Raw genomic sequence first — 23,234 nt, forward strand, 5'->3', positions numbered from 1 at the left:
TATTATGAGTTCTTAAAAATAAAAAACTGTCAAAGTGGCGGCAAATAGAGATGGCGTTCAAATAAGGGTGGCGTTGTATTTTTCAACCCTTTTTCTATACTGGCATTTTATTAGAGGTGGCGTTCAAGTAAAGATGACGTTCAGATAGAGGTTTTACGATAATTTTTTAAGTGCAACAATATCTCATGAGTTGTTCAGAAGAATTACATGTATTTACTATAAGAAACAGTTAAGTATTGTCAAAAATACTAGTTTTTTTATTCTATGCACTATATAGAGGCAACACACATGCAATATACATCTGTTATGCAGCTAAATAGCAGGCTGGATAAAAAGCAGTTTTATATATCACTAGCTGCATTACCCGCCTACAGTAACAGATTCACGGGCAGCATAAGGTTTATTGAGAGTTGGCTTTCATACTGTAAAACAACTCCAAATATGCAGTTACATCTCCCTCTCTCCATCTCTCCGTCTCTCCCCTCTCTCTCTCCCCCCTCTCCCTCTCTCTCCCCTTCTCTCCCTCCCTCTCCCCCTCTCCCTCTCTCCCCCCTCTCCCTCTTTCTCCCTTTCTCTCCCTCTCTCTCTCCCTTAGTTCAACGCAACACTTGCGGATAGACAACATTTTTGGTTTTTCTGTCGGGCGTATGAAGAAACAGTTTTTGGCGCGTGCCTACTTTTGAGCAGGTGACGCATAGCTGGTCATGGCTGATGCAGAGTGACAGTAAGTCGATAGCAGCTGCTCTCTTTCTTTTCACAATAGCGTATCGCAACCCTCGGAGTACTCGTGAAAGTTCTGTAATAGTAAGTTACAGTAAGCCTACTCGTAGCTGGAAAAAAATTAGTAACTCGGCTGCTGAAGGAAATGAACATGACCCACAATCACGAACAGCGGCAAATCCAACGTTATTAAGTAGTGGAGATGTGGCAATTCATATACAATACAACATCGTATAAGAAACACTTACCTTTTTGATGTGGAAATTTAGTAGGTGAGAAATGCGTTTTTCCAGTGGCTCCAAGAAACAAACGTTTACGTGACCTTCTCGGTACACGTTGGCAGTAAATATTAATTGCATGTAAATAACTACTCGTTAATTTATTTTATTTAATAAATAGTACATTTGTATAGCTGTATAAACACCTTTGTATAGGCCGCAGAACTCAGGAAGGCGCTTTTTAACACGGCAGAAAATTTGCTGTTTAAAAAGCGTGCTAACCGGGGATTTCGGTTAATGCACCCGAGCGGTGAAAGAAAAACAACAGAATCGCCACACCTTTATATAAGCCGCTTGGCTCAAATCGTCAGAGAAAAGTAGCGGCTAATAGTCCATATTACGAAATTACGATATTTAGTATTCATATTAGTTCGGTTGGCTTCGTTCGACCGAATGGAAAAAGAAAGACCGCTCTATAATTTATTTACTGTTACTACACATATTAATTCAGCTCGCTTCGTACGACCAAAATTCGTACGACGATAAAAGGAAAGACCGCTCTATAAGGCGGACAATCAATCAGATACACAGACAACGATTGCCGTTTATATAGTAGATAGAGAACAGCGTTTTTCTAGTGGTTGCAAGAAACAAATGTTCACATGACCTTCCCGGTACACGTTGGCAGTAAATATTAATTAGATGTAATTTATTACTCATTAATTTATTTAAAGAGTAGTAAATTTTATTTAATTTACTACTAATATTTACTACTAATTTAATTTTACTACTTACTCGTATTAATTAAGTTTGCTTCGTACGATCGAATCGAAAAAAAGACCGCCATATAATTTATTTATACTGCTCATATTTGGGAGTTATCGGTGACTCAATATATCGAGAAGACAACTCATACTATTAGCATATCAGTATTTATCGTCCATCCCTACGATGAATAGCGGGTTACGTATTATAATAGAGGCGTGTACTAACCGGAGATTCCCGTTAATGCGCCCTAGCGGTGAAAAAAACCACAGAATAGACACGCCCTTATATAAATGTAGCGGCTAATAGTCCAAAAAGTACTGTACTCTATAAAGCGGACAGACAGATAGACAACGATTGCCGTTTATATAGTAGATGTGTAAACTGAACTGCAGGAACCAAAGAAAGATCAAATATACAGTTGGCTCTATGGATAACAGTTTACTAGAGCAAAGTTTTAGCTGCACCCAAGCTCTAGAGCTGCCAGTTTTACATAGCAGATTTAAAGCTTGTTCAAGGCTATATAAATACCAGTTCTAGAAAGCTTACAAAAACTTAACCTAAGAAAGGCCCCGAATATACAAATACAGATTCAGAGAATGCATATAAAACTCAATCAAAGGCTCCTAGATGCAAGTTTTATTTAGTATAAAGCTGGCCGCAGACTTTTCGCATGACACACCTCAGATTAATAGGGAAGATACTGTAAACTTTAGAATATAAAGGAATCTAAGTTCAAACTATTTTCTCAGCCCTTTGACCTTTGACATGGTAGCTGAAGACGGTCCTGACCATGAGAAGTCTTATCAAGTAGAGCTGATAGAATTACAATAAAATGCTGATTTGATGAGAGCATATACTAATAATGATTCAGTAACTTTTTATGAGAAATATTTGAAAAGTATCCAAATCTAGATCTGCATGCTAGAAACATGCTAGTCGTTAGCTACTCGTTTAACCGAACTGGCTACTTTTGACAGAGCATGTTTCCTTTTTGATAAGATAAGCTTTTGAAATTGGTATTCCCTTATAATACAGAAAAAATTTCTAGAAAATTGCCAGCCGACTATTTTTCCTTGAAATATTTTATACAAGGAAACAAAACAAGCAACTTTTCATCTGCTCGGCATGAGAACTAATGAAGCAGCTCCCAGTGAAATCACTTTAGTTTACAAGTTGGTATATACATCTAGTTGAAAGATTGAAGAGGTTAAGATAAGAATTCACTCATAAAAATTGTTCTTTGTCTTTCAAGTCTTGTTCTAATTATTATGTTAAATTAGACCAAACCATATTTTTTGTTTTATTATATTATATTCATCTAATAAATCATTCAAGTAGGTTCCAGAATTGTTTTTTGATTATTCTAATGCATAAATTTTTACATTGCGGTTGTGATGATGTCACAGCTTCTAACATAAAATGACAAAAGACCTGAATAGTTGCACTTCATACCGTCATTGAGACAAGGAGTGCTGATGCACTCATCAATGTTCCGTTCACAGTTAACTCCAACATATCCTTCTAAGCATATACATGTATAATCGTTCACTCCATCCACACATTCTCCATTGAGACATGGGGAGCTGCCACATTCTTCTATGTTAAACTGGCAGTGAGATCCCTCAAATCCTAGTTTGCAATCACACTCGAATCCATCTATAAGGTCCCTGCATAATCAACCCAAAATATTCAGTAAGAGAACATTTACCAAGGCTCAGGTGACCCTGACTTATGTTACTAAGGCTCAGGTGACCCTGGTCTATGTTACTAAGGCTCAGGTGACCCTGACTTATGTTACTAAGGCTCAGGTGACCCTGGTCTATGTTACTAAGGCTCAGGTGACCCTGACCTATGTTACCAAGGCTCAGGTAACCTTGACCTGCGACACCAAAGGTCAGCTGACCCTGACTTACATATATGTTACTAAGGCTTGGATGACCCTGAGCTATGTATTCATCAACTCGAGCTTGTTAAGCGGCGATCTATATTTCTTGTTCTTTCCATGCCTCAAGCACTTGCAAGCACATTCAAGCACGTGCAAGCACATGCAAGCACGTGCAAGCACATGCAAGCACATGCAAGCACATGCAAGCACAAGCGAGCACGTGCAAGCAAGCACATGCAAGCAAGCACATGCAAGCATGCACATTCAAGCACGTGCAAGCACATGCAAGCACAAGCGAGCATGTGCAAGCACATGCAAGCAAAAGCGAGCACGTGCAAGCAAGCACATGCAAGCAAGCACATGCAAGCATGCACATGCAAGCACATGCAAGCAAGCACATGCAAGCAAGCACATGCAAGCACAAGCGAGCTTGTGCAAGCAAGCACATGCAAGCAAGCACATGCAAGCATGCACATGCAAGCAAGCACATGCAAGCAAGCACATGCAAGCAAGCACATGCAAGCACATGCAAGCAAGCACATGCAAGCACAAGCGAGCACGTGCAAGCAAGCACATGCAAGCAAGCACATGCAAGCATGCACATGCAAGCAAGCACATGCAAGCAAGCACATGCAAGCAAGCACATGCAAGCATGCACATGCAAGCAAGCACATGCAAGCAAGCACATGCAAGCAAGCACATGCAAGCAAGCACATGCAAGCAATCACATGCAAGTCTGACAAGTTTGTGTATTCTCTTGAACCCTGGTATACCAGCTATATCAATGTAAAACAAACAATACTGAAGGAATATGCAAATATTTGGGTTTAATGTGTTTTCTATAGATCCTTCTTCCAAAGGTAATCCAAACACTTTTATCTTAAACAAACTCAACCAAATTTGTATGTATGACCTTTGTATAATGAAATTATTGAATCCTAAAATGCAAACATATTCAACATATAACTTAGTTCGAACAAGTCAATGGCGGTGCACATACAGCAGTGTTTACTCAATCATCAATATGCCTAGTTCTTTTAATTAAACATGCCTTGCTTTGTAGTGGTTGCTGTATCCGCAAACACCCATGATAAGGAGTTGCCTTTTGTCAATTGTTTTTTAACAAGTGAAATTATTCTATTTGAAAATTAATCTACTTAGAAGTGCAATGAAAGGTCCCAAACTAAATGGCCTGTACAGCAGATATGTTCATGTATAGAAATTAATGTGAATATTTGCTATTTGACTGAAGTTATCCTAATGAAATCATAACAGAAATTGATTACCCATGAACATTGTTATGGTATGGATACCAAAAACACATCTGTTAAAGAAGAGGAATAATGAAACAATGATCGTGGGAGAATTGAAAATGCAGTGTTCATTGCTTAAAGAAACAGATGAAATATGTTTTATTAATGAGAGAAGAATAATTCAATGGTAGACCTCATGCTGTGGTACTAACGAGAGGTAGATCTCATGCTATAGTGTAGTGGAACTCACGCTATAGTAGCACCACGAAAATTGTCATAGCGTGTTTTTTCATCATGATGTATTGGGTTAGCTTAAAGTTAGAAAATAAATGATCATAAGATCATATTCCCTATGCAAACAAAGAGTTGCCTGATTCATGCCTTTGTAAATAAATTTATGGATAAAATTTACAAATTTTACTTATGAGCACAACTCGATGTTAATGTGAGCTTCATATTTTTGCAAAAACCATGCGTTATAAAGAAACTATATAGTGGTTAACGAAATAACTGCGCTCTTCCGAACATGCGTATTAGCCATGAACCAACTTGTGCCAGACTTTTACAGCGTTAATTTAGATAAGTACAATTTGAGATTGAAATCTGTAAATTACAGTCTCTACTTGCCGCATTTGCTATCAATTATACAGGGCAAACTTCGATTGTTTTTTCTACACGGGCCAGAATGCATAGATGCAATTTGCATAGAGGCAAAAGGCATCTATGCATAGATGCATAGGTGTATGAGTTATCAGGATTAGCAAACTTAGCAGAAGCAACTTAATCAATTTCTTGCTAAGTATCATGGTGATTTTTGATGATAAATGAAAGATGAGAATGAAACAACCCCCTGTTCTGAATTTTTATAGTGTTAACGTGTGCGATAAGTTCTCTAAGAACTCATTTTTTATACCATGTAGTAATTGCTAGTTGGAACAACATTCTTGGAGTAATATCAGGTCGAGCTGTAGTTGCCTGGCCAATTGAAAGTCAAACAGCAACAGGTATTTGGCTGAAAATAAACTGATTAACTACATAGGTGAGACGAATGGGTTAAACAGCAACTGACTAACTACATAGATGAGACAAGTGAGCTAAACAGCAACTGACTAACTACATAAATGAGAAAAGTGAGCTAAACAACAACTGACTAACTACATAGATGAGACAAGTGAGCTAAACAACAACTGACTAACTACATAGATGGGACAATTGAGCTAAACAGCAACTGCCTAATTAAATAAATGAGACAAGTGGGCTAAACAGCAACTGACTAACTAAATAGACGAGACAAGAGGGCTAAACAGCTACTGACAAACTACATAGATGAGACAAGTGGGCTAAACAGCAACTGACTAACTACATAGATGAGACAAGTAGGCTAAACAGCAACTGACTAACTACATAGATGAGACAAGAGGGCTAAACAGCTACTGACAAACTACATAGATGAGACAAGTGGGCTAAACGGCTACTGACAAACTACATAGATGAGACAAGAGGACTAAACAGCTACTGACAAACTACATAGATGAGACAAGAGGGCTAAACGGCTACTGACAAACTACATAGATGAGACAAGAGGGCTAAACGGCTACTGACAAACTACATAGATGAGACAATTGGGCTAAACAACAACTGACTAACTACATAGATGAGACAAGAGGGCTAAACAGCTACTGACAAACTACATAGATGAGACAAGAGGGCTAAACAGCTACTGACAAACTACATAGATGAGACAAGTGGGCTAAACGGCTACTGACAAACTACATAGATGAGACAAGAGGGCTAAACAGCTACTGACAAACTACATAGATGAGACAAGAGGGCTAAACAGCTACTGACAAACTACATAGATGAGACAAGTAGGCTAAACAGCAACTGACTAACTACATAGATGAGACAAGAGGGCTAAACAGCTACTGACAAACTACATAGATGAGACAATTGGGCTAAACAACAACTGACTAACTACATAGATGAGACAAGAGGGCTAAACGGCTACTGACAAACTACATAGATGAGACAAGAGGGCTAAACAGCTACTGACAAACTACATAGATGAGACAAGAGAGCTAAACAGCTACTGACAAACTACATAGATGAGACAAGAGGGCTAAACAGCTACTGACAAACTACATAGATGAGACAAGTGGGCTAAACAGCAACTGACTAACTACATAGATGAGACAAGTAGGCTAAACAGCAACTGACTAACTACATAGATGAGACAAGAGGGCTAAACAGCTACTGACAAACTACATAGATGAGACAAGTGGGCTAAACGGCTACTGACAAACTACATAGATGAGACAAGAGGACTAAACAGCTACTGACAAACTACATAGATGAGACAAGAGGGCTAAACGGCTACTGACAAACTACATAGATGAGACAAGAGGACTAAACAGCTACTGACAAACTACATAGATGAGACAAGAGGGCTAAACAGCTACTGACAAACTACATAGATGAGACAAGAGGGCTAAACAGCTACTGACAAACTACATAGATGAGACAAGAGGGCTAAACAGCTACTGACAAACTACATAGATGAGACAAGAGGGCTAAACAGCTACTGACAAACTACATAGATGAGACAAGTGGGCTAAACGGCTACTGACAAACTACATAGATGAGACAAGAGGGCTAAACAGCTACTGACAAACTACATAGATGAGACAAGAGGGCTAAACAGCTACTGACAAACTACATAGATGAGACAAGAGGGCTAAACGGCTACTGACAAACTACATAGATGAGACAAGTAGGCTAAACAGCAACTGACTAACTACATAGATGAGACAAGAGGGCTAAACGGCTACTGACAAACTACATAGATGAGACAATTGGGCTAAACAACAACTGACTAACTACATAGATGAGACAAGAGGGCTAAACGGCTACTGACAAACTACATAGATGAGACAAGAGGGCTAAACAGCTACTGACAAACTACATAGATGAGACAAGAGGGCTAAACAGCTACTGACAAACTACATAGATGAGACAATTGGGCTAAACAACAACTGACTAACTACATAGATGAGACAAGAGGGCTAAACGGCTACTGACAAACTACATAGATGAGACAAGAGGGCTAAACAGCTACTGACAAACTACATAGATGAGACAAGAGGGCTAAACAGCTACTGACAAACTACATAGATGAGACAAGAGGGCTAAACAGCTACTGACAAACTACATAGATGAGACAAGTAGGCTAAACAGCAACTGACTAACTACATAGATGAGACAAGAGGGCTAAACAGCTACTGACAAACTACATAGATGAGACAAGTGGGCTAAATAGCAACTGACTAACTACATAGATGAGACAAGTGAGCTAAATAGCAACTGACTAACTAAATAAATGAGACAATTGGGCTGAACAGCAACTGACTAACTACATAGATGAGACAAGTGGGCTAAATAGCAACTGACTAACTAAATAAATGAGACAATTGAGCTAAACAGCAACTGCCTAATTAAATAAATGAGACAAGTGGGTTAAACAGCAGCTGACTAACTACATAGATGAGACAATTGAGCTAAACAGCAACTGCCTAACTAAATAGATGAGACAAGTGGGCTAAACAGCAACTGACTAACTAAATAGATGAGACAAGAGGGCTAAACAACAACTGACTAACTAAATAAATGAGACAATTGGGCTAAACAGCAACTGACTAACTACATAGATGAGACAAGTAGGCTAAACAGCAACTGACTAACTACATAGATGAGACAAGAGGGCTAAACAGCTACTGACAAACTACATAGATGAGACAAGTGGGCTAAACAGCAACTGACTAACTAAATAAATGAGACAAGTGGGCTAAACAACAACTGACTAACTACATAGATGAGACAAGTGGGCTAAATAGCAACTGACTAACTACATAGATGAGACAAATGGGCTAAACAGCAACTGACTAACTACATAGATGAGACAAGTGAGCTAAACAACAACTGACTAACTACATAGATGAGACAAGTGGGCTAAACAGCAACTGACTAACTAAATAGATGAGACAATAAGGCAAAACAGCAACTGACTAACTACATAGATGAGACAAGTGAGCTAAATAGCAACTGACTAACTACATAGATGAGACAAATGGGCTAAACAGCAACTGACTAACTACATAGATGAGACAAGTGGGCTAAACAACAACTGACTAACTACATAGATGAGACAAGCAGGCTAAACAGCAACTGACTAACTACATAAATGAGACAAGTGGGCTAAACAACAACTGACTAACTACATAGATGAGACAAGTTGGCTAAACAGCAACTGACTAACTACATAGATGAGACAAGTGGGCTAAACAACAACTGACTAACTACATAGATGAGACAAGTGGGCTAAACAACAACTGACTAACTCCATAGATGAGACAAGCAGGCTAAACAGCAACTGGCTAACTACATAGATGAGACAAGTGAGCTAAATAGCAACTGACTAACTACATAGATGAGACAAGTGGGCTAAATAGCAACTGACTAACTACATAGATGAGACAAGTGGGCTAAACAACAACTGACTAACTACATAGATGAGACAAGCAAGCTAAACAACAACTGACTAACTACATAAATGAGACAAGCAGGCTAAACAGCAACTGACTAACTAAATAAATGAGACAAGTGGGCTAAACAACAACTGACTAACTACATAGATGAGACAAGTTGGCTAAACAGCAACTGACTAACTACATAGATGAGACAAGTGGGCTAAACAACAACTGACTAACTACATAGATGAGACAAGTGAGCTAAACAACAACTGACTAACTACATAGATGGGACAATTGAGCTAAACAGCAACTGCCTAATTAAATAAATGAGACAAGTGGGCTAAACAGCAACTGACTAACTAAATAGACGAGACAAGAGGGCTAAACAGCTACTGACAAACTACATAGATGAGACAAGTGGGCTAAACAGCAACTGACTAACTACATAGATGAGACAAGTAGGCTAAACAGCAACTGACTAACTACATAGATGAGACAAGAGGGCTAAACAGCTACTGACAAACTACATAGATGAGACAAGTGGGCTAAACGGCTACTGACAAACTACATAGATGAGACAAGAGGACTAAACAGCTACTGACAAACTACATAGATGAGACAAGAGGGCTAAACGGCTACTGACAAACTACATAGATGAGACAAGAGGGCTAAACGGCTACTGACAAACTACATAGATGAGACAATTGGGCTAAACAACAACTGACTAACTACATAGATGAGACAAGAGGGCTAAACAGCTACTGACAAACTACATAGATGAGACAAGAGGGCTAAACAGCTACTGACAAACTACATAGATGAGACAAGTGGGCTAAACGGCTACTGACAAACTACATAGATGAGACAAGAGGGCTAAACAGCTACTGACAAACTACATAGATGAGACAAGAGGGCTAAACAGCTACTGACAAACTACATAGATGAGACAAGTAGGCTAAACAGCAACTGACTAACTACATAGATGAGACAAGAGGGCTAAACAGCTACTGACAAACTACATAGATGAGACAAGAGGGCTAAACAGCTACTGACAAACTACATAGATGAGACAAGAGGGCTAAACAGCTACTGACAAACTACATAGATGAGACAAGAGGGCTAAACAGCTACTGACAAACTACATAGATGAGACAAGTGGGCTAAACGGCTACTGACAAACTACATAGATGAGACAAGAGGGCTAAACAGCTACTGACAAACTACATAGATGAGACAAGAGGGCTAAACAGCTACTGACAAACTACATAGATGAGACAAGAGGGCTAAACGGCTACTGACAAACTACATAGATGAGACAAGTAGGCTAAACAGCAACTGACTAACTACATAGATGAGACAAGAGGGCTAAACGGCTACTGACAAACTACATAGATGAGACAATTGGGCTAAACAACAACTGACTAACTACATAGATGAGACAAGAGGGCTAAACGGCTACTGACAAACTACATAGATGAGACAAGAGGGCTAAACAGCTACTGACAAACTACATAGATGAGACAAGAGGGCTAAACAGCTACTGACAAACTACATAGATGAGACAATTGGGCTAAACAACAACTGACTAACTACATAGATGAGACAAGAGGGCTAAACGGCTACTGACAAACTACATAGATGAGACAAGAGGGCTAAACAGCTACTGACAAACTACATAGATGAGACAAGAGGGCTAAACAGCTACTGACAAACTACATAGATGAGACAAGAGGGCTAAACAGCTACTGACAAACTACATAGATGAGACAAGTAGGCTAAACAGCAACTGACTAACTACATAGATGAGACAAGAGGGCTAAACAGCTACTGACAAACTACATAGATGAGACATGTGGGCTAAATAGCAACTGACTAACTACATAGATGAGACAAGTGAGCTAAATAGCAACTGACTAACTAAATAAATGAGACAATTGGGCTGAACAGCAACTGACTAACTACATAGATGAGACAAGTGGGCTAAATAGCAACTGACTAACTAAATAAATGAGACAATTGAGCTAAACAGCAACTGCCTAATTAAATAAATGAGACAAGTGGGTTAAACAGCAGCTGACTAACTACATAGATGAGACAATTGAGCTAAACAGCAACTGCCTAACTAAATAGATGAGACAAGTGGGCTAAACAGCAACTGACTAACTAAATAGATGAGACAAGAGGGCTAAACAACAACTGACTAACTAAATAAATGAGACAATTGGGCTAAACAGCAACTGACTAACTACATAGATGAGACAAGTAGGCTAAACAGCAACTGACTAACTACATAGATGAGACAAGAGGGCTAAACAGCTACTGACAAACTACATAGATGAGACAAGTGGGCTAAACAGCAACTGACTAACTAAATAAATGAGACAAGTGGGCTAAACAACAACTGACTAACTACATAGATGAGACAAGTGGGCTAAATAGCAACTGACTAACTACATAGATGAGACAAATGGGCTAAACAGCAACTGACTAACTACATAGATGAGACAAGTGAGCTAAACAACAACTGACTAACTACATAGATGAGACAAGTGGGCTAAACAGCAACTGACTAACTAAATAGATGAGACAATAAGGCAAAACAGCAACTGACTAACTACATAGATGAGACAAGTGAGCTAAATAGCAACTGACTAACTACATAGATGAGACAAATGGGCTAAACAGCAACTGACTAACTACATAGATGAGACAAGTGGGCTAAACAACAACTGACTAACTACATAGATGAGACAAGCAGGCTAAACAGCAACTGACTAACTACATAAATGAGACAAGTGGGCTAAACAACAACTGACTAACTACATAGATGAGACAAGTTGGCTAAACAGCAACTGACTAACTACATAGATGAGACAAGTGGGCTAAACAACAACTGACTAACTACATAGATGAGACAAGTGGGCTAAACAACAACTGACTAACTCCATAGATGAGACAAGCAGGCTAAACAGCAACTGGCTAACTACATAGATGAGACAAGTGAGCTAAATAGCAACTGACTAACTACATAGATGAGACAAGTGGGCTAAACAACAACTGACTAACTACATAGATGAGACAAGCAAGCTAAACAACAACTGACTAACTACATAAATGAGACAAGCAGGCTAAACAGCAACTGACTAACTAAATAAATGAGACAAGTGGGCTAAACAACAACTGACTAACTACATAGATGAGACAAGTTGGCTAAACAGCAACTGACTAACTACATAGATGAGACAAGAGGGCTAAACAGCTACTGACAAACTACATAGATGAGACAAGTGGGCTAAACGGCTACTGACAAACTACATAGATGAGACAAGAGGACTAAACAGCTACTGACAAACTACATAGATGAGACAAGAGGGCTAAACGGCTACTGACAAACTACATAGATGAGACAAGAGGGCTAAACGGCTACTGACAAACTACATAGATGAGACAATTGGGCTAAACAACAACTGACTAACTACATAGATGAGACAAGAGGGCTAAACAGCTACTGACAAACTACATAGATGAGACAAGAGGGCTAAACAGCTACTGACAAACTACATAGATGAGACAAGTGGGCTAAACGGCTACTGACAAACTACATAGATGAGACAAGAGGGCTAAACAGCTACTGACAAACTACATAGATGAGACAAGAGGGCTAAACAGCTACTGACAAACTACATAGATGAGACAAGTAGGCTAAACAGCAACTGACTAACTACATAGATGAGACAAGAGGGCTAAACAGCTACTGACAAACTACATAGATGAGACAAGAGGGCTAAACAGCTACTGACAAACTACATAGATGAGACAAGAGGGCTAAACAGCTACTGACAAACTACATAGATGAGACAAGAGGGCTAAACAGCTACTGACAAACTACATAGATGAGACAAGTGGGCTAAACGGCTACTGACAAACTACATAGATGAGACAAGAGGGCTAAACAGCTACTGACAAACTACATAGATGAGACAAGAGGGCTAAACAGCTACTGACAAACTACATAGATGAGACAAGAGGGCTAAACGGCTACTGACAAACTACATAGATGAGACAAGTAGGCTAAACAGCAACTGACTAACTACATAGATGAGACAAGAGGGCTAAACGGCTACTGACAAACTACATAGATGAGACAATTGGGCTAAACAACAACTGACTAACTACATAGATGAGACAAGAGGGCTAAACGGCTACTGACAAACTACATAGATGAGACAAGAGGGCTAAACAGCTACTGACAAACTACATAGATGAGACAAGAGGGCTAAACAGCTACTGACAAACTACATAGATGAGACAATTGGGCTAAACAACAACTGACTAACTACATAGATGAGACAAGAGGGCTAAACGGCTACTGACAAACTACATAGATGAGACAAGAGGGCTAAACAGCTACTGACAAACTACATAGATGAGACAAGAGGGCTAAACAGCTACTGACAAACTACATAGATGAGACAAGAGGGCTAAACAGCTACTGACAAACTACATAGATGAGACAAGTAGGCTAAACAGCAACTGACTAACTACATAGATGAGACAAGAGGGCTAAACAGCTACTGACAAACTACATAGATGAGACATGTGGGCTAAATAGCAACTGACTAACTACATAGATGAGACAAGTGAGCTAAATAGCAACTGACTAACTAAATAAATGAGACAATTGGGCTGAACAGCAACTGACTAACTACATAGATGAGACAAGTGGGCTAAATAGCAACTGACTAACTAAATAAATGAGACAATTGAGCTAAACAGCAACTGCCTAATTAAATAAATGAGACAAGTGGGTTAAACAGCAGCTGACTAACTACATAGATGAGACAATTGAGCTAAACAGCAACTGCCTAACTAAATAGATGAGACAAGTGGGCTAAACAGCAACTGACTAACTAAATAGATGAGACAAGAGGGCTAAACAACAACTGACTAACTAAATAAATGAGACAATTGGGCTAAACAGCAACTGACTAACTACATAGATGAGACAAGTAGGCTAAACAGCAACTGACTAACTACATAGATGAGACAAGAGGGCTAAACAGCTACTGACAAACTACATAGATGAGACAAGTGGGCTAAACAGCAACTGACTAACTAAATAAATGAGACAAGTGGGCTAAACAACAACTGACTAACTACATAGATGAGACAAGTGGGCTAAATAGCAACTGACTAACTACATAGATGAGACAAATGGGCTAAACAGCAACTGACTAACTACATAGATGAGACAAGTGAGCTAAACAACAACTGACTAACTACATAGATGAGACAAGTGGGCTAAACAGCAACTGACTAACTAAATAGATGAGACAATAAGGCAAAACAGCAACTGACTAACTACATAGATGAGACAAGTGAGCTAAATAGCAACTGACTAACTACATAGATGAGACAAATGGGCTAAACAGCAACTGACTAACTACATAGATGAGACAAGTGGGCTAAACAACAACTGACTAACTACATAGATGAGACAAGCAGGCTAAACAGCAACTGACTAACTACATAAATGAGACAAGTGGGCTAAACAACAACTGACTAACTACATAGATGAGACAAGTTGGCTAAACAGCAACTGACTAACTACATAGATGAGACAAGTGGGCTAAACAACAACTGACTAACTACATAGATGAGACAAGTGGGCTAAACAACAACTGACTAACTCCATAGATGAGACAAGCAGGCTAAACAGCAACTGGCTAACTACATAGATGAGACAAGTGAGCTAAATAGCAACTGACTAACTACATAGATGAGACAAGTGGGCTAAACAACAACTGACTAACTACATAGATGAGACAAGCAAGCTAAACAACAACTGACTAACTACATAAATGAGACAAGCAGGCTAAACAGCAACTGACTAACTAAATAAATGAGACAAGTGGGCTAAACAACAACTGACTAACTACATAGATGAGACAAGTTGGCTAAACAGCAACTGACTAACTACATAGATGAGACAAGTTGGCTAAACAACAACTGACTAACTACATAGATGAGACAAGTGGGCTAAACAACAACTGACTAACTCCATAGATGAGACAAGCAGGCTAAACAGCAACTGACTAACTACATAGATGAGACAAGTGAGCTAAATAGCAACTGACTAACTACATAGATGAGACAAGTGGGCTAAATAGCAACTGACTAACTACATAGATGAGACAAGCAAGCTAAACAACAACTGACTAACTACATAGATGAGACAAGAGGGCTAAACAGCTACTGACAAACTACATAGATGAGACAAGTTAGCTAAACAACAACTGACTAACTACATAGATGAGACAAGTGAGCTAAACAACAACTAACTAACTACATAGATGAGTAGTATTTTTCCCCCTAATTTATTTCAACGAAACACTTTTTTATGATATGAAATTTAAAAGTTACAGTTGTTTAAAAAGGTTTGAAGACCTTTACAGTTGCTTTATTTTTCCTTTCGATTCATCATGAGACAAATCTTTAAAGTTAGAATGGTAGATGTTGCTATATGTTAAAAGTAATTTTTTTCTGTCCAGACTTTTATTACATAGGCAACGCTGGGCATTCACCTAGTAGACTTATATATACATGTATGTCTTTGGACTACCTCTACCATCATTAGTCATAATGGCTTATGCACAGTTATCATGATTCTTGATTGACATTTTAAGGTATAGTAGCGTTACAGAACAGACAGGAATCAATACAGGTGGAGGCTGGGCTGTCAAAGCCAAGGCCTTTAGTTCAGCATTACTAATTGGCCACACAAATGTAAGAGATTCACTTTAAAAAGCCTAAATATAATGAATCAGCATTTCAAAAACCAACCTGCAGTGTGCTCTATTTTTACAAGGGCTGGGTGCACAATCATCGACATTTTTTTCGCATCTCTCCCCGATAAAGCCATCAATGCATTCACAATGAAAGGCGTTGTCAGCATCCTCACAAATGCCTCCGTTTACACAAGGCTCTTCCTTACAATCATCAATATTTATTTCACATGTGTCACCTGTCCAACCTGTCAAATAACACATCAATAAATATTTTTGGCTATCAGTCATAAGTGTCTCAGAATTTGAGAAGTTCATCGGCGTAATAATCACGTACCAGCAGAGCAATGGCATCTGAACTCATTGGGCATATCAATACACACTCCACTGTTTTGGCAGGGTTTCGATACACATTCATTGGTGTCTTTCTCACATAGGGACCCCTCGTATCCAGCTGAACACTGACATTCAAAATTCTCTTCACTGTTCAAGCAAACTCCGTGAAAGCAAGGATAAGATTCACAGTAATCATTGATGAGCTCACAATATTGGCCATGAAAATCTGTTGCGCAGTCGCAAAAGAAACCAATTACACTGTCCTTACATTTTCCATTGTTTAAACATGGCTTGCTTTCACATTCATTTATATCCGTTTCACATCGTTTTCCAGTGTATCCTTCAAGGCATTCACACAAATAGGAATTAAGCCTATCAATACATCGTCCTTTTTCTTTGCACGGAGAACTATCGCATTCATTGATTTCAATGCTGCAGTGACTACCAGTCCAGCCACCTACGCATTGGCACTGCCACCCATTTGGAAGATCTATGCAGTCTCCAAAGTTTTCGCAAGGTTGACTTAGACATTCATTTACCACAATATTACATTGAATGCCTGACCATCCAGGAGAACAATGGCAGGTGTAATGATTCACTGCATCGTAACATGTTGCACCATTACTGCATGGGACTGAGTCACACTCATTGATGTTATGTTCACAGAGCACCCCATCAAAACCTTCAGCACATGTGCATTGGAATCTATTTATATTATCAATGCAAGTACCATTATTTTTACATGGATAGCAAATGCACTCATCAACATTAGTTTGGCAATACTCGCCACTCCATCCTGATGCACATATGCATTCAAAGCTAGCGAGTTTATCAATACAAGTCGCTCCATTTTGACACTTTTGCATGTCGCCATCATTTTCACAATCATCAATGTTGAATTCGCAAAACCTTCCGGTAAATCCTAAAATGCATACACAGCTGTATCCATTATCTTTGTCAATGCATTGGCCGCCATGCTCACATGGATTGCTTAAACAATCGTTGAGGTTAATTTGACAGAAGACTCCAGCAAAACCGGTAACACATGAACAGATGTAGTACGCAATATTATCTTGACATGCTGCACCATTTAAACATGGATTAGATGAACAGTCATCAATATTTATCTCACAGTGTGTGCCAGCAAATCCATTAGAACAAAGGCAATAAAAGTCATCAAAAAGATCTCTACAAGTTGCTCCATTGAGACAAGGTTTTTTTTCGCATTCATCAATGTTTACTTCACAATGTTGTCCGGTATAACCGTTCATACATTCACAAAAAAAAGTGTTTTGAAAACTTGTGCATGTAGCACCATTTAAGCAAGGAACTGAAGAACATTGAGGGTATAATACTTCACAATTGTTGCCCATAGTGGCAGCATTGCACTCACAATTGTAACTATTTACTAAATTTGTACAAGTCCCACCATTGGTGCATGGATTACTCTCGCACTCATTAATTTCAACTTCACAGTTTATTCCTTCAAATCCAGCATCGCACTGGCATTCATATGCTCCTACCTTGTTGATGCATTGACCTCTGTGAGAACATGGCTCTGAATCACACATCACTATTCTTAGAGTACAAGTGGAACCAATCCACCCAGGCTGGCAAGTGCATTTGAAAGCGTCACCAATGAGATCCGTACAATTTCCACCATTTTGGCATGGATATGATTCACAACTATTGATATTGGCTGTGCAGTTAATTCCCTGCCAGCCTCTATTGCAATGACACAATCCATCAATACATGTTCCATGTTTGCATGCATGAATAGCACAAGGGTCAACTCTCATGTCACATATAAGACCAAAGTAACCAGCTGGGCACACGCATTCTGGGAGGTTACTTTCATTTATTTGGCATCTGCCATTGTGTTGGCAATGCAAATAGCCTTGAAGACGATTGTGCTGATTACATGGTTTAATTGATATCTCACAGTTTGGGCCTGCAAAAAATTCTGTACATTCACAATGATACTGCCCAATGTCTTGGTGACAAATCCCATTATTTTGACAAGGATTACATGAACAGAAATCAATCTCAATCTCACATCTAGATCCTTTAAAATTTTTATGACAACTACATTGATAGCCAGCAAGCAAATCGTAACAACTGCCTTCATTCAAACATGGTGAAACTGCACACTCATCAATGTTATATTGGCAATGAGAACCAGTCCAACCTTGCTGACAAGTGCATTGATATCCTGCAAGTTGTCTCTCACACTCACCGTTGTTGAAACAAGGCTCTGACTGGCAATAGTCAATTTGACGCTCACAAAACCTTCCGGTCCAATGAAGATCACAATGGCAAAAAAAATTTTCATTGTCAGCAAAACATTTTCCATGTTCTGTGCAAGAATGTTCACTGCATGGATCTAGCACAATTTCACAGATTGTTCCAGAAAATCCTGCAGAGCAGAAGCACTCAAAGCGATTCAACATATCGATGCAAGTTGCACCATGACTACAAGGTTCCGATTCACATTCATTTATCTGGATACTGCAATCTCTACCAGTCCAACCCAATTTGCAAAAGCAGGCGAAGCTTGCATGTAAATCTATGCAATCGCCATTGTTCATACAAGGTTTATTTTCACAATCATTAATTTCTTCCTGGCAGTAGATACCTTGATATCCAAGATCACAATGGCATTTAAACCCATATTCCAAATTTTCACACTTTCCCTTAGGCGAGCATGGTGAACTGAGGCATTTATTGGTTGCAGTAGCGCAGTTATGACCAGAAAAGCCATTTTGGCAATAGCATCTGTAAGTCTGTCCTAAATCTTGACACGTTCCATCATACTCACAAGGTGAGCTTTCACAAAGATCTATGTCAATACTACAATCATCACCTGTGAACCCATCTACACATTCACATACAAAAGCTGCATGTTTACTTTGAGGTAAAATAGCCTGTCTGGGGAGCAAAGAATTAAAATCTAAAATATTATTTATAGAAGCATTATGCATTTGAGTGTGTGAGTAGCTACTACCACTTTCCAGTAATTGAGATGGCTGAGAATAATTTGAAAGAGACATGCTTCGTTTCTTATTAGGATGACTTAGCCCAAGTGAGTCTGCAAGCATAGTTGAGATGCATAGGCCTTTATTATTACACAGTGATTGATTTGAATCCATGCATTCACTGCCTTCACAATGCTTCCCAATAAAACCTGATAAACATCTACAAGCATACGAACCAAATGTGTTTTCACAAACAGCATAATTTTTACAGGGATTCCCTGAATTGCATTCATTTATATCTGCTTCGCAGTAAATTCCAGTATATCCAGAACTACAGAGACAACTGAAGCCTGCCACATTGTTTTTGCAGCTCGCCCCATTTACACAAGGCCAACTTATGCATTCATTGATGTCAACTTCGCAGCGGGGTCCATCATATCCTAGTTGGCATTCGCATTTGAATCCATCTATCAAATCTAAACACACCCCTTCATGGTCACAGGGGAAATTTTCACAATTGTCAATGTTGATCTCACATTGGTTACCAGTGAAACCTTTCTGGCAAAGGCAATAAAAAGCATTAATTCTGTCAAGACATGTGCCATTGTTGTGGCAAGGACTACTATCACACTCCATTATCATGACTTCACAATATTCTCCCAGCCAGCCAGGGGCACATTTACAGCTAAACATAGCTACACCATCAATACATGTTGAGCCATGTTGACATTGATTGTGGTGGCAATCATCTATGTTGTGTTGACAAAGTCTTCCAGAATAACCATCTAAGCATCGACAGTGGTAGACATTAATTCCATCAACACATGCCCCTCCATTTTCACACTGATGATCTACACAGTCATTTATATTTTCACTGCAAAAGTATTGTTTGAATCCATCTTGACATTTGCAAGTAACTTTTGTGCCATCCATGGTACATAAACCATTGTTCATGCAAGGTTTAGAAACGCATCCATCAAATAGCATCTCGCATTTGCTACCGTAGTACATAGAGAGACATGAACAACGAAACCCATTAACAGTATCAGTGCATTTGCCGCCATTGAGACATGGATGGTCATCGCATTCATTGATTTTGAACTCGCATTCATTTCCGGAATAACCATGATCACAAATACAATGGTAAGAATTAATTTCATCAATACAAAATCCCTGAGCGCCACATGGGTCACTTATGCATTCATCAATTTCGTCCTCGCAATAGGTTCCTGCAAAACCAGAGTCACAAAAGCAGCTAAGGCGAAGGCCTTTGGATGAACAACGACCACCATTTTGACAAGGATATAATTGGCATTCATCAAAATCAAGCTCACAAAGCTGTCCGACAAACCCAGGCTCGCATATGCATTCGAATTCAATGTTAGACAATGTATGGCAATGACCATATTTGCAGCGGTTAGGCACACACGGGTCCTCCTCAACATCGCAATACCAGCCTAAATACCCTGTAGGACACAGGCATGTCTCATAAAAAAAATCCTCTTTCTTAACAAGTGAACACATTCCTCTGTTAACACAATGCTGATTGGATATGTGTTCACATGCTGAAAGCCTAGTTTCACAATGGGGTCCATAGAAACCACCTTGACAGTGGCATGTGTAGCCATTGACAAGGTCACGACAGTGACCATTATTCAAGCAGGGACTTGAAATACAATCATCCATGTTGATTTCACAGAGGCTTCCAGTCCAACCTGAACGACAAAAACACTGGTAGCTGTTAATTCCATCAACACATATGCCATGACTACATTTATGAACAATGCAATCATTAATATTATTCTGACAATTCGAACCAGTGTAACCATCCGGACAATTACAGAGCCATGATGCTGAAGCTTCTTTTTCGGCTTGTAATACTTTACAAAAGCCACCATTATTACAAAAAATGCCATAACATGGATCAACATTGTCAGAACAATAAGTTCCAGTAAAACCTACCGTACAATTGCAGATGTAAAAACCAATCATATCAATACATTGAGAGTTATGTGCACATGGTTCTGAGCTACACTCATTTATTTCTAACTCGCACGAGGCTCCTGTATACCCTGTAGAGCAAAGACACAAGTAGCTGTCCAGCATACTGATACAAAAAGAAGCGTGATGACAGGGAGAATGCAAACAATAATCTACTCGAAAATGGCAATGCCTTCCAGTGAATCCTATAGAGCACATACAACTGTATTCATTAATGCCATCAACACAACTACCAGAATTATAGCAAGGCTGGGAGTTGCATTCATCGATGTTGGATTCACAATGCTTTCCAGCAAATCCATCAGTGCAATGACAGATGTAACGGCCTACGAGATCTTCGCAATCACCTCCATAGAGGCAGGGGCTACTTTCACACTCATTAGTATTAAGATCACACTTTTTGCCTGAAAACCCATGCTTACAAATACATTTAAAGTCAGCAACCAAGTCAATGCAGCGAAAAGCATTTTGACAAGGCTCTCCCAAGCAATCATTTATGTTGCTATGACAGCGTTTTCCTTGCCAGCCAGTTTCACAAATGCATTTGAAATCATTTACAAGATCTAGGCAGGTTCCATCATTCAAACATGGCTTCGAGCTGCATTCATCGATATCTAGCTCACAACGTCTACCTGTGTAACCGGCGAGACATTCACAAACAAACTGATTTACTTGATCAAAACATTGCCCACCATGAGAACAAGGAGCGCTCTCACATTCGTCGATATTCTCTTCACATTGAAACCCACTAAAACCATTTAAACACTTGCAAAAAAATTGGTTAACTTCATCTAAACAATCGGCAGCATTTAGACATGGTGCAGATGCACACTCATCTTCTTCAACCTCGCACCAATCTCCAGCAAAGCCATCAAGACAAATGCACTCAAATGCATTGATCATGTCTTTGCATATGCCATCATTGCGGCAAGGAGTGGATAGACATTCATCTATGTCTTCTGAACACCTTACACCAACAAAACCAGGTGTACAGAGGCAGTGATATCCATTGACAAAATCATCACAATCACCCCCATTCATACAGGGCTGAGACACGCATTCATCAAAGTTGACTTCACATAATTTTCCAGTGAATCCTGCAGGACAATCACACTTGAACTGACCAACAAGGTTTCGGCACACACCATGATTACTGCAAGGTGTGCTAGCACAGAGATCTACAATTGCATTACAATGCTTGCCAGTGTAGCCTGATTCGCATTGGCATCTGTAACTTGCCACCAGATCTATGCAAAAAGCTTGATTAAGACAGGGTGTACTCGAACATTCATCAATGTTGATTTCACACAAGCGACCAGTAAAGCCAGCTTTACAATGACATTTGAAGTCATCTATGTGGTCTTGGCATGTTCCTCCATTAGCACATGGCTGGCTGAAGCATTCATTGATGTTGACATCACAAAATAGACCTGAATACCCGTGAAGACATTCACATGTGAAGCCAGAAGGAGAATTTGTGCAATGCCCGGTAATTCCACATGGATTGGGAAAGCAGTGATTAATTTCATCCTGACATAAATGATTAGTGAATCCAGGTTGGCAAACACAAATGAGGCCATCATCTGAGCTGACGCAGATGCCCTTGTTCTGACAAGGACTGCTGGCACACCAGTTGATGGATTTCTCACAGAGGATACCTATGAAAACAAACATGTTTTTGTATTCCACAGAATTTAATAAATAATCTGGATTACTATTCATTTAACTGTTCCAAATTAATGAGCAATGTAAACTTGCTAGCAAAAT

At 39.3% G+C, this 23,234-nt stretch overlaps 1 protein-coding gene across 1 annotated transcript in view; it reads right to left on the bottom strand.

Moving 5' to 3' along the window:
* LOC137406958 (protein crumbs-like) overlaps positions 1–23,141 on the bottom strand; it is a 97,915-nt gene extending 74,774 nt beyond the window's left edge. Inside the window, exons 1-3 of the mRNA XM_068093558.1 lie at positions 16,493–23,141; positions 16,214–16,403; positions 3,159–3,373 (exon numbers count right to left, since the gene is read on the bottom strand). Of these exons, the coding sequence (XP_067949659.1) occupies positions 3,159–3,373; positions 16,214–16,403; positions 16,493–23,141 (7,054 nt within the window). The remainder of the gene's footprint in view (positions 1–3,158; positions 3,374–16,213; positions 16,404–16,492) is intronic.
* Positions 23,142–23,234: the final 93 nt, after the last annotated feature.

Source organism: Watersipora subatra, chromosome 10 (genome assembly GCF_963576615.1).
Source record: "Watersipora subatra chromosome 10, tzWatSuba1.1, whole genome shotgun sequence".
Taxonomy (NCBI): Eukaryota; Metazoa; Bryozoa; class Gymnolaemata; order Cheilostomatida; family Watersiporidae; genus Watersipora; species Watersipora subatra.